The 14133-nt window shown below is 41.6% G+C and overlaps 1 protein-coding gene across 1 annotated transcript in view; it reads right to left on the bottom strand.

The window, feature by feature from the left end:
- TENM2 (teneurin transmembrane protein 2) overlaps nt 1-12745 on the bottom strand; it is a 998704-nt gene extending 985959 nt beyond the window's left edge. Inside the window, exon 1 of the mRNA XM_068536332.1 lies at nt 12458-12745. Coding sequence (XP_068392433.1) covers nt 12458-12683 — 226 coding nt within the window. The 5' untranslated portion in view covers nt 12684-12745. The remainder of the gene's footprint in view (nt 1-12457) is intronic.
- Nucleotides 12746-14133: the final 1388 nt, after the last annotated feature.

The following is a 14133-nucleotide window of genomic DNA, read 5'->3' as shown; positions in this document are numbered from 1 at the left end:
ATAAAATCTGAGAATTTTATGAAAATAAAATCCAGATTTCTCACTTTTCTTGAAAAGTCCGAAGATCTAACAACACTAGACCTGAATTCCCAAAGGCGCCAAATTGCCAGAGCTGAGAGGCACAGTCTGGACATATATAATCCAAATCAGGACAGTCTCCACCGTGACACACGGGTGAAAACCCAGCCTGCTTGGTTCCTTGATATGTTACCTTCCCTGTGAGTGTCAGACTTTCAACCTCACTTGAACTATTCTCAGGCTCAATAAATATTCACATTGAAAAGCAGGTAGGAACCCAATATTAACATTATCCTTCCTCACTGGCTTCACCTTTCACCATACATGTAACCCGGCTGTCTTTTCTTCTGAGGATAGGTTTCAATTTGTCGTGACTGCTTTGACATTGAAGATGTTGGATCAATTGACACAATTAATTGATTACGTGCTACATTCCAAGCCAGGTGCTCAAATTAAACCTCACTTTTAATGTTTAACAGAATGTACAACGAGAAGCAGGAGTTCTAGAAGAATCAGTCCCTCTGCTTCTTCTGACTCACAACAAATAGGTGGACCCCGGCAACCAGGGACCTATGATAACTGATACAGAGTCAAATGGTTGCTTATTATTGGTTTGGTTCGGAAACATGATGTAATGTGCTCCAGGCTACATGGCATTTATTAACCAAAACCCTCTAAGAATTATGAGGTGCTATTAAAACTGGAATTAGGGGCTTCTGCATGAAAAGTGAGATTTCAAGTCACTATGCTAAGCATAAAGCCCTGTAAGCTTGAAATGCTATTAGTTACCAAAGAAATTGTTACATTCTGTAGTCTGTGTCCTGTTGCACTCAATCCTTTGAGATGTTTCATTTATGTAAAAGTACAGTTTTAAAAATACTCATGCCTAGATCCAACTCTGCACCCCTCCTCCACTCCCCCCACCAGAGGTTCTGATTGAATCGGTTTGGGCATGGGGACTTTTCAAAACTCCCCAGAAGAGTCTGATGGGTTGCCACTGGTCCAGAGACAGAAATGAAGTGAGGGGGTGGCCCCACTCGCTGTCCCCTAACTGCTCAGCTAGGACAACTCAGCACTTTGCTGTAGCCTCCCTGCTGTTCACGCTCTGGGTTTGTGAAGCACAAAGTGTTAACTGGGTCATCTCCTGGCTGGGCTTTTGCAACCAATATAAACGGGGGTCAAGAGTGTGAGCTTTAACTGAATTGCCACTGTGAACTAAGGAACATTGGAACCCGAGGTTGCCAGGTGGACGGGAACCTTTTTAAAGTTGATGGGGGTCACCTGAATTTGCAGTCATTTTGAGAGGGCTTTTGGGGGGCTATGGATATTTATCCTGCAGTTGACTGGATCAGGATCTTTTTTTTTTTTTTTTTTTTAAGGACATTAAAGTAATATTCCTCTCTTCTGTCAATATTCCAGCTACAGCAAATAGGTCCATAGAAACAAATTTAATCCACTGGAATGACTCTCTAAATAGATTCAACATTTTGGTTCACAGTGCTGCAAATAAACTGAGTGCTTTAATTCCCCATACGTGGAGTGGACCTGAACTGTACAAGGAGAGACTGAGAGGCACCTATTATACAGTCAAGGTGGCCATGGAAGAGGGGGAATTGAAAAGGAGGCAGTTCAAACTATTTTTAAACTAAAATGCATCCCACTGGGACAGCAACTGCCCGATGCCTACTATTCAGAAATCAGGGTGAACAAAGGGAAGCTTCACATTTGGTGGTTCTGGCCAAAGAAAAAGATCTGGAAAAGGGAGAAGAATAACAGGTCCAGCCGAGAATATAACAGAGCCCATCTGAGTTTTCTGTGTGTGTGTGTGTGGTTTTTTTTTTTTTTTTTTTTCCATTCCCAGAAAGATCTTTCTATCCTGGAGAAAATGTGTTAAATATAATTCTCATAGTAACTTTGGTAAAATATTCCAAATATTATAAAAGGCTATTGGACATTATTAAATAAGTCTGTGTTGCACTTATTTTTAATATCTTTGCACACACTTAGTATTTGTTCTGATGACTCCCAGCAGAGATTTATTACTAAAGTGGATCTGACTTGAGGTTGAGTGGAAAGGAAAGCAGGAGGAATACTGAGTAACTTGGTGTTACGATGGAGTTTGGCTGTAGCAGAAAAAGAGGTCTTGTGAGATACGTGTGCCGATTAAGGTGCTCAAGAAATGAACGTGAATTCATGTTGGATAGACACCAGCTCCCTCCTCTTCATATGTCCCTAGGGATGCTTCTGGAATTGCCAGGGCTGAAAATTAAATTAAAAACCTAAAACATGACACTGAAAATGTAATGTCTCCTTTGATAATATCAGCATGATGATTCATCAATGGGTGGGGCAGAACCCCTCCTGGACCCAGACTGTAAGGCATCCTGAGACAGACGCAGGCAACTACTCGACCTCTCACAGTGCCGTTTTTCTGAAGTTTCTGGTCGGAATTATATCCTGTCACCTATCGCATTGCACCAAAGGCTCCCTACACGTATGACATAGTAGGTCCCTGCGGAGACAGGACTGCAGTATGTAGCACCAGTCTAGAAAAGCCAACGGTATCGCTGGATCGCCAACACGCCGAAAAAGCAAATGGTAGTGAAACTCAATATATGTGCGTCCAAGTGTGTTGCAGAAAACTCTTGCAGGTTGGCATTTCACAATGTGCGATTTGATACTGTCCTGCTGGACAGAAACACAACCCAGATTTCTAAGTGGATTCCTTTTCTGAGTCGTGGAGCTTTAAATTCTTCTCATTAGAACAGGAAACAAGCCACTGATAAAAATAAATTCTCTTGTTGCAGCCTCCACCAGTCAGAACAGAAAGCTGCAAAGCACTTTGTTTATCTCCTATTCACAGGAGTCCTAGCATCCACATGCTGGGGAGGCTGAGTCACTCATAAAGAGCTAATGACAACAATAACAGTCAGGAAGGGCCAGCAGGATTCCGAGGGCTGAGCTCTCTCCACAGAGGTGATCCGGAGGTTAAGCCTTGTGGGACGAACGGATCTGGAATAGGCAGGTAGATACTCTACAAGGAAGGAGTGGACACAGGAAAGTTCATGCTCTTTCGCAATGGCAAGAGCCTTGAGGGCCGTGGCATGTAACATAAGTGACTGCAGAGGAGGACGGGTGCTAAGATAAAAAGCAGTGATGGGGCCCCTGTAGCAAACGGGAACGTGAATGGATTGGCTATGCGCACGCCATTCTAAACGTCTAATGCAACCTGTAGGCCACCCAGGGGCCAAGCATGGCCTGTGCGCCTTGACTTCGTGACCTCTGATTTAGGGGATGAAAAGTAAGCCAACTCTTGGTAGTGGAGTGGGAAATAAAACAGGTGCTGTTTTATTTATTTTTACCTGGAATGAATGCTAAGTCAAATTTAGACTAAGTAGAGCATCGAAAGGAAAGTAAGTCTTTTTCTGCTCTCTCTACAGGATCTTCCTGTCCGTTGATTACCTGTGTTCTCACATGAACCCCTTTATCTATGCTCCTTGTACATTTTTCCCTGGCTGATCACACCAAGTCCCATAAAATTATTAGCTGTCAACTCCTAAATCTCTATCCAGCTCAAGCATCTCAGCAGAATTTCAGAGCCGTACATTTAACTGCCTATTAGACATCTACACGTGCATGGCCTAAGGGCACATCAAACTCGAAAGGTCCGCAGTTACAAATCCTATCTTAACCCACAAACCAGCCCCTCCTCTGTTTCAAGCCCCGGTGATGAGCAGGAACATTTAGTCAGTTGCCATAACCAGAAACTTCAGCAATGTCCTTGACTCTTCTTCCCTCCCTCACCTTGCTTGCCCCATCAGTTGCCAGAAAAGTACTGATTTCATATTCTCAGCATCCTCTGCTTTGCTAGTCAAGTTACCGACTGGCAGGAATAAAATACCCACTCAGGCACACACACACATCTGGTGTGAGTTCCTGATTTATTTAGCCAATAAGAGAAAATGAGCAATGTACTGTGGTCACGCAGGGCAGTAGATGAAACATAATCCTTTTCCTATATTTTCCTTGCCCTGGATCCATATGAGGTACTCTGTTGCTGGTGCCTTTGCACAGGCAGGCCTAATAAGAGTGAGAAAAACATCCAAATTCTTATAATACCACATTTCTATACTCTGGCTTGTGTTGCCATTCCAGGGGAACTTGAACTAACAATCTTAGGCATTTCCCTTTAAGAGATTATTTGCAAGCAGTGACCTTCTCTGGCTCTTTAAGTAATCTTGGCATCAGGAAGGCAGTATTCTCTCTGCAGGAGAAGAGAACAGTCAATGCCCAAGAGATCCAGAACATTATGCCTGCCTCCACTTTTATAGGGTCCTAAAAAGTCAACAGTCTTTGTTCCCCAACAACATTTCTCAAGTCATCTCTACGATCCCAGTTCAGGCTACTGGGCTCCCTTGTGTAAATAAAACACCGCCTCCTACCCCAGCTCACTGACCATCTTGTCTCCCTGTAACATACTCCATCAACTGAAGCAAGCATCGTCTCTCCAAAATGCCTTCAGGAGCCAGTTTCTCCCTCCCACTCCATCTCATCTGTCCCCACACCACACTCAGCTAACCTGAACTTCTCTTAAATCCTTGGAACAACTCATCTTTGTCCCGTCCAGATCTTTGCATATGTTCTATCTTTTGCCCGAATGCTCTTTCTTGCCTCTTTGATCACCCAGCTCTTCCTCATCCTTCAAGGGTGTGAAAGGATGTCACAATTTCTGAGACCCCAGATGCACAATTCTGGGTTAGATACCTCTCCAAAGCCATCCAGTACTTTCCCTTTTGCGCCGTTTATCAGACCACATCTAGTTCTATGTCTATTATTTCCTTCCTCTTTAGGATTGCTGAGTTTTGTGAGGTTAGTGACCCATGTTTGCCTTATTTCACTGTTGTGTCCCATAACTTAACACGATTGCCTCACGGGTACCCCTTAAAAATAAGGCAGCGCTTCAGATGTAGAGAACAATCGCATGGACACCAAGGGGGGAAAGCGGCGGGGGTGGTGGTGGTGGGATGAATTGGGCAATTGGGATTGACATGTATACACTGATGTGTATAAAACGGATGACTAATAAGAACCTGCTGTATAAAAAAATAAATAGAATAAAATTTTAAAATTCAAAAAGAAATTAATTAAAAAAAAAAAATAAGGCAGTGCTTTAGAAACTCAAAGACTATCCATGATACAAAAAGGCATGCCAGGGGAAAGACTGATGGAAAAAGGCTATTTCAATGGTCAAGCAGTGGGACAATATTGAAATGTTGGAAGTTTCCCATGGGATGAGAAACTTGGAAATAAAATAAATTAAGAAAGATAATGGTCATGACGTAGTGAACATCGATATAAAGAAGCCAGGAAAAAAAAAGACAGAGTCTTAGAAGATTCTACCTTAAAGGCAGGAGTTAGGATACCATTCCCCAAAACTGGGGGAAAAAATGAAAACAGATTTTGAGGAAAAGAAAATTAAGTTTTCTACTGGATTTTCTATGAAAAATATTCCAAGGGAAGTTGGGAAAGCAGACATGGAGCTTGGAAAGACCGCACTTGTTTCAGACTTGAGTGCCACTAGTATTGGAGGCATGTATTATCAGGCCGGTCAATATTCTTTACCTACGTCTGATATCAGAACATTTATTTTTATATCCTATATGGCATTTATTCCATCAGGCTTAGAAAGTACTCACTATAAGCTACCTCTAGGTATAGCCTAAGCCCAAGACATGGCCAACTGAAGTTAGAGTGACAGAGGAATGAGCATGTGTCCCATGCCAGGCCCATCTGAATCTTCCTTAGGAATGTTCTGCTGATGACTGCAGAAGGCTGTTTCCAATGATGCTACCCAGGGAAGAGATATGAGAGTGGGGTTATCAACAGACAACTTCCAACAGATCTCTCTCCAAAGGAAAGCCAAGTAAAGAGAATGAGAAAAAAGACTTAAGTGTGAGGCCAGATGTATTGCTAGATTCTCCAACGACATAAGACAAAGCATCAGATTTTTTCATAAGATAATTTCAGTTGAGATATTATCCTACTTTTACTTCTAACTCAAAGAGTCTTGAAAAACAGAAGCAGTGAACACTGGCATTGTACAAACAAGACTGTTCTAAAGGAAGTGCCATGGAGAAGAAAGAGGGAAGGTCTCAGGTGAAATGGAGAATTACCACGGAAAAAGAACAGAAAAAGGAAGACAATTCAAAGAAAGTTAGATCCAAAGTTGAATGCAAAATTGACAGTAGATAATTACTGAAAGAAGAACAACTGGGAAACACGAAGACTGTAATCCTAGAAGGGCAGTGAATACAACAATGAAAATCCAGATAAGCTCAACTCTCTAAGTGAAAAGGACTCCAAATTATTACATGTAGAGTGATGAGAATCAATTAATTTTCATCCAGAGTTTATATGCATAAAATCTTCTTGTAATTTAAACCCATTCCTAAGATTTACATGCCATTTATATGCTATAAAACAAACATCTTTAAAAAAAATTGTAGTATCCAGTGACACTACCTTAGAGCATTTTTCCAATCTTTTTTTTTTTTTTTTTACTTGTAAAATTGTCAGACTAGCAACTCTTACAGTGTGTTGGCATCAGCTGACAGTTGCTACATGGTATTTTTCATTCCTTTCTAAAAATAGGGAAATAATCTGTGAGTTATGTTCATCTTTGGGAGCAAAAGGTATGGTGCGCAGGGAGTCAAAGACACGCTATCAACAACTGGAAGAGAAATTCTGGCTTTGAAGATGTCAGAAGTTTTTCAAGTCACAGGAAACAAATCGAAGGTGTGGGCGTGGGAAGAAGGGAGATTTCTGTCACACACAATATTGTAAGGGTTGGAGGGAAGATGATCACCACTCTTGCTGACAATAGTATTAAAACAGTAGTAATCATAACTGCTAGCATGTATTCAGCACTTTATTAAAAGAAAGACAACATCCATAGCATAAATGCATAATTGTAAGAAAGGATCCCAATAATCATATTGGTGGAAACATTTACAAGAACAGAAAATAAGACTTAGTCTAGTCTGTGTTCTAGAATGTGATCAAGGTCATGCTGATCAAACACAGCAATACTGGGATATAGACACAGTTTAGCTCTGGGTCTGTACTGTTAACTGCTCTCCCATATGCCTTTCAGATGAAGCAACAAGCATTCAAGTTAGCCAGCAAGAAGATAAAAGATCATCTTACATTGAAATGTTGTAGAGTCCTTCTTTTTCTAAAGGTTTTTTTTTAAAGCAACAACACAACCAAAGACTAAGAAGTAAAACACTATTCTCAGTTGAGGTATGAAAAGAAGTCTTGCCTAGGGGTAGAAGAAAAAATGGAAAGCAATCTTCTCAAGGTACTGGTCAGCCTTCCAAATACTGACCAACCAAACTCCCGAACTTCCCTAAAATGTAACGGTTTATCGTGGCAGATAAATTAAAAGGCTGGGGTTTTCAAAACAGAACCTAACTGTTGCTTTGGGTACAGTGGAAAAATAACTATTTTAACAAAATGGTATAAACAGAAATGCTCACAGGTTTCCAATGTACTTCAACAATTATAACAAACATTAATTGAACCAATACAGGTAACACTTGAGTTTACTGGTAGTTCATGAGTTTTCAGCTCATTAGCACATGTTTAATTTACGCTATGCCAAATTACACAGTGCAAAAACATATTGCCCAAATTATTTTAAAGATCACAAGAGTGAAAATTAGTTTATGAAATGCCAAAATCAAACCTAGCCTCAAATGTGTACGTGTGTGTGTTGATGTATTTTTAAAGGGTATCAAGGGGTTAGTGAAAGTTGTTTCTGTGCTAGATCTGATGGAGAGAAGAGATGCAAGCATCCTTTCAAAAATCCAGTCTTCCTCCAGTTCTTTCTTCAACCTTGACCCAAACAGACAGCCTGAGGTACAGAGAAAGAATTCAACCTTGGCCCCCTCTCAAGAGACTTGCACTACTAACCGGAAAGCAGGGCTGTTTGAGGGATGAGCAGCCTGGCGGAACTCTCTGGCCCACTGAGCCTTGGCTACAGCCCAGAAACCAGTCCGTTCTGCTTACCTAAGCAACAGCATTTAGAGAGTGACCCCTTTCTTGGTTAGTGTTCTGGGATGAGAGGTGGTGCAAAAAGCGATGCCCTAGGGGAGGGAAGAGAATCAGTGCTCCCAGCCTGGCACACATACTGACACTGGGAACTTTCTCCTGCAGGGGTGGGTGGTGGAGAAGCATTGTAGGAAGGTAGGCTTCCGGGGAGTTTGGGATAGTTGTGCACATGGAGGGGAAGAGGCAAGAACAGGAATCTAGATCAGCATTGAGGCTGGTGGTGCTCATTCTATGTTCCATCAATGTTAGGGATTATACTTCCTATATGGAGAAAGGCTTACAGGTGTTGATACCTAAAAGGTTTCTACATTGAATTTCATAGCCTTTGACTGAAGCTGAATGGCTTGTTTTCATTGGTTTACTTATTTATTTGAGAAGTGCTCAAACATAATGGTTTAAAACACAGCTCTTGAATCCAGCTCCCTGGATGTGAAACCTGTCTCCAGTTCTTCCTATGTTTGTGACCTTGGATGACGTATTTAATCTCCCCATGCCTAGGTTTCCTAATCCATAAAAAAAGGGATTAATAATAGTACCTACCGTACAACATTGCTGTGAACATTAACTGAATTACTACAAGTAAAATGCTTAGACAGGCACCTGACATGAAGAAAGTCTCCATAATTGTTAGCCATTACTCTTTTGTTATTATGATTGTTGTTGTTTAATACATCTGAAGACGGTACAGTAATCCTGGTGAAGCACAGAAGTAGACCAGAGTCACGGGTACATAAATATGCAAAAGCAGAGTTCAAACCTACCTTTAGGCTCCTAAGCCACGGGAGGATGTCTTGTATATCACACTGTTCTACACCCTAACTTCAGGGTCCAAAAGAACAAGCTGATACAACCTGCCTGGGAACTTGGCTGACCTACATTATTCAAAGTGACATCTATTTCACAGATTAGGCTGGGACTGGGTCTGCCCAGGGATCAGACCACTGGTCACTTTTGTCAGGCGCATTAACTTTCAGACCACTCGGATGCTATTTAGTGCAGGATTAGTCATTTACTAATTACTAATGACTCCAGCGGCCATAGACCTAAGGTCAGTAATTTTCTCCCTTCACACCAGGAGGATCCAGCATAAAGAGGCCAGACAGGTAATTTGCATTGTCTCTTCGTAGGAGAAGAGACCCACAACAGAAGGAGGCAGAGGAGGATTCTGTGTTGAAAGCAAGCAAAGAAGTTTTACTTTGACAGGAGTTTCCATAAGCTTCTCAGGGGAACATGTGGCCCATCTCTCCTGCTGGGACTTGGCAGGTTCTCACATTTGATACTTGCTGCCAGCCAGCTGGGGAAACAGGACAAGGTCTGACCCTGGCCCCAGATCACTTCTGCTAGCTGGCAAGTTTTTTCCCCTCTGAGCATCTGGGGAGTCATCCAACTGCGTTTGCCAAACGTGCTTGTATGTGAGAAGCGCGTTTGTTTTATGATCAGTGTCTTGGGTTTTACATAAGAATACCGTAGGAGATGATCCAGCTCTGATCCTTGCTAATGTACCTCTAGGCTAATAAGTGCTGAGGTGATCCTCCTCTTTGATTTCATGAATGAGAAAATAAAATGGGAAATGCGTGACATTTTAAAAAATTATTGTTATTACTGAGTGTAAAATTTGTTTTAACCCTCTCTGGAGTGGCTAGGTTTCACTTTAAAAGTGCTGCTTGCCAGATTGCATCTCCTGTTCCTTCTCTCCTTAAATATGTGCTTATTTACTTCCTGCAGAGTTCAATTTTAGAACCCATCAAAGTAGATCCACTCAGACTGACTACATTTTCATGCATAAATTCATAGATGTCTTCAGAAGGAACTGCACTTGCATATGCAAATACATCCAATGCCTTTTCATTTCTACTTTTGGCCTGCACAGTTTTTAATTCATGCAAACACATTACACAAACAAATATGGGCTCAATAACAACATAAGGCATGTGTGAATTGTTAATTGCAAAGCTAGCAGTTTGATATGGCCAAGCGACTTCCGTTATTATCAATGGAGAGGAACAAGATTAAACAGGAAGAATAAAGGTATATATGAAAATAAAATCCCAAGCACTTGGTTTCATTTTATGTAAATATTAATAAGGGAAAAGGTGACAGGCAAATCCACATTTCAACAATAATCTGGGATCTACAGCTCAGTGCACAATGATCCAGAAGCCAGGATGCACCTTTAATGAGACTTAGGAAGGAGAGGCCACATTTCAACCCAGAATCACGAGAAACAAAAATGTATGCAGTAATATCATAAATAAAACCAAAAATACAGCAGAAAATGAAAGGCTTTCAATCGTGTTGAACGTGCATCACCTTTCAAAATATTTGAGTCTTGTATTAGAGATGCTCTTGGAAATAACAGGTAGGTGTCCTCATTTTTCATAGTGGATATTTAAGCCCTCCTTTAATTAAGCTGTGATTCCTCATTTTTTTTTTTTTTTTTTTTTCCCCAATTCCCACTACATGCACTTTGGGGTCAGGTGAGAATTTAACAAAGTAAAACACTTGTTGACGTTACTCACAGATCAAAGACATTTGATACAGAGCAATTTTCAAGGAACCCTCCCCCTGTTTGCAAAGTGTTTCATTTACATGAAGGCAACTCAGAAAATAAGACTGAAGATTAAATAAAAAGTGTATTCTGCAAGGGTCTACAATGGCAGTGGAAAAACAATTTTAACTGCTTCTCCACTGATTTTATTGAATATTCTATTAAATATAAAAGCTGAAGCTAGGCTAAACAAGGAGAATTTGAGAACGTGTTATTTTTAGAACAACCACTGGATTATAGGATATATACATATATATTACATATAAGTAGTGTTTTCTAAGAAATAAAAGATAAGTAAAGTAACTTAAGGAAGCTAAGAAACCAGGAATGGAATTCCAAGCTGCTATAGACTAAATGTTTGTGACCCTCCAAAATTTTTTACATGAAACGAAAACCACAATGGTATTTGGAGGTGGGACTTTTGGGAGGTAAATAAGTTACAAGGGTGGAGCCCTCATGAATGGGTTCAGTGCCCTTATAAAAGAGGCCCCAGAGAGCTCTCTTGCCCTCTTCAGCTATATGAGGATACAGGGAAAGATGGCTGTCTGTGGGCCAGGGAAAGACCTCTCACCAGACCCCAAATCTGCCAGTGCCTTGACCTTGGACCTCCCTGCTTCCAGAACTGTGCAAAATAAATGTGTTGTTTATAAGCCACTGGTTCACGGTATTTTGTTACAACAGCCTGAAAGGACTAAGACGCAAGCTAAGGTATCTCATGAGGAGTTAAGTTAGTCGCAACATTTACTGACAGGGACATAGAACAAGAACTACAGAATCGGTGTTAATAAACACATGATGCAGTAACCCAGCAGGCAGGGCGTTGACCCTTGGCACAGGCAGAGCGACCCTTCCTGGTGTACTCACTGTATTTCTGTGCATACACTTGTAGTTTTGCTAAGCCTTTATGTAAATCACATACACGGCAAGGCTGGTACACAGAGCACAAGACGTGGAGCCCGTGAGTCAACTTAGACACACTGCTCCTCAGGACTGTTTGTGCTTGAGTCTACGTGTCCATACATTTATAGCCACTCATGACAAGTGGTAACAAAATTCTCCACGGCCAGTGACTAGGAAGAGAATGCCAACATTCTCTTCCCCAAAGCAAGCAAAATACTATATGAAAATTAAGTTTGTGTGAAAGTACAGGGGAATTATATCAGTGGAATTGAAATTGGAATTCACCTGTGCTCCAAAACAAACAAAAAAAAATGTGTAACTCAGAATTAACATCACATGTTTTTTGGGGGGGGGAAGAGAGAAATTAAGCATTATTATATTGGCGGGGGGGGGGGATTCAAATATGTTTTTATCATTATAGCATTTGTTCAAAGAGAATATAACCAAGAAGCCCAGAGTTAGAAGCAGGAGAAATTTGAACTTTGGGAGGCTTGTGTGTTGGTTTCAAGGAGAATAGTTTAAAAATCACAGATAATTCCGTGTTCCTCAAGATCAGAATCTGTGATGGTTTCAGGAATACCCCTCATGGGGCCAAGGGTCTGCTGTCTGTCGCATCTGTCAAAACCTACCCTGGTAGGTCTCCAAAAGCAACTACCAAATTGTCAAAGAACTGAGTGTCTAGAACAAAAGAAGCCCTTGTATAATCCCCACAGGAGTTTGATATGGGTTAATAAGAAGATTGTTCTCTTAAACTAAACTTTAATGGGGAGTTGATGCCGGCCTGCTTTGCTCCCCATTTCTACCAACCTCTGTCATCGACGTGCAACAGTGCAAGCATATAAGACAGCTCGGACCATCAGTGCGGTCAGCTCTACATACCTTGTCTTGGGAACTCATCTGACTCCCGGTGAACGAGGTCTGTGACTCGGTTTCCATAGTGCATCCTGCTGTCGTGGTCATAGGCCTTCAGAGTCTCGCTGGAGCTGTAGGACTTCTGCGTGGGCACACGACAGTCTTCACTGTCTAGGGAAGAACTCGTGTAGCGACACTCTTTGCCACACCGCCCCCTGGTCAGAGAGCGGTGTCGCCGATCCTTGACATCCATTATCCAGGTCCGGCAGAAGGCCGATGCTTTCCGAAAAGTCAGGCCTGAGTTTGGGCACTTGTCACTTGGCCACCTAAAAACATCACAGGAGAAAAACCCAGATTATGATCCTAAGAAATGCTGCTTTCAGTTCTGACTCACGCTCTGACTCAGATGAAAACACAAGAAGGCAAATTTGGTCAGCGCTGCACCATTTCTTCTGCAAACGCTTAATGTATACTTAAACAATCAGCCTTAATAGAAGAACTCGACACAGTAAATTAATTCTCTTGCTTTTTAATTGAATAGATTTGGGGAAAAAAGTAATAGCAAAATAACTCATCTTTTGATTTTCTATATGTGCGAAGATGGCACGATAAGTCTGTCACTCTAATGCAAGATCTTACTACAAAGTGGTTCAAAGCGAAACTGATTTTATCCCGCTTTAATTACACTCTGTTTTTGCTACCGAAGGACTGGGGAAAAACAAATACCAAAATTAAATAAATAAAAATAAAAGAAAGGCGTATGAGGCGTAAATATATGCTGGTGATGCTTTGTAATGGTACCAGGTCACATTCGACTAACATAAAATTTGCCTAGCTGCGTCTGGAGAATAATAATATAAGGCATTCTTGACATGCAATCTTCCTCTGATTTCTTTAATGAGCCTTCAGGAAACTCCTCATCCGTTTTCCCTTCTTTGCAAATCTGTATCTTGGACACACCTGGTCTCTTCTTTCCCCTAGTCACCTACCTACAGGACATCATCTTGCTCACAGAGGTCTAACTCGCACAACCCCGTGACCATCAACCTAAGCCTACCCATACTGTCCTTTCCATGGCTGCGATATCCACTGTGGAAAAGAAAAACGGGGAAGAGCACTGAACACAGCAGGTAAGCTGATGGAAAGAAGCCTTTCCAACATATGATCTGGCAACCAGGGAGCCCCACAGCCTGCTGCTTAACACCCTGGGCCTGGAAATGTACACAAACATCATTCAGAAAACACTAGCCTTCTGCCTAGCAAATAAGACCAAAACACTTAGATGCCACTAAGTTCCAAATGATAGGCTCTTATTGATTTCACTGGCCATGCAAAATAGCCTGGACCATAGGGCAGGGCCCAGACAGAAGAGGAAAATACAAATTTTCATTAAAAAGGCAAATACAACCCGGAGCCAGTGTAATGATTTTTCTCTAGGCTACCGTTGCTCACTGCCTCCTCAATATGTCAGGAAATACTTGGGGAGCAGATCTGTAGTTTGGAACCCCTCTGCTCTTCTTTGGTTATTTACCACGCTGTAGCCGGATGCCTATGTATACCAAAGGACTAGCTTGGATGCACAGCAATGTGGATGGCATCTGCCCCAAGACAGTGGAAGCCAAGTTATCCCTTCCCTGTCCTTTCATAACCAAGAGGTCCTTCTGGATCTCATGAACCCTCCCTAATATAGAGTATCAAACTGC

Source organism: Eschrichtius robustus, chromosome 2, assembly GCF_028021215.1.
Source record: "Eschrichtius robustus isolate mEscRob2 chromosome 2, mEscRob2.pri, whole genome shotgun sequence".
NCBI lineage: Eukaryota > Metazoa > Chordata > Mammalia > Artiodactyla > Eschrichtiidae > Eschrichtius > Eschrichtius robustus.
This window is presented reverse-complemented; position numbering and strand designations above follow the sequence as displayed.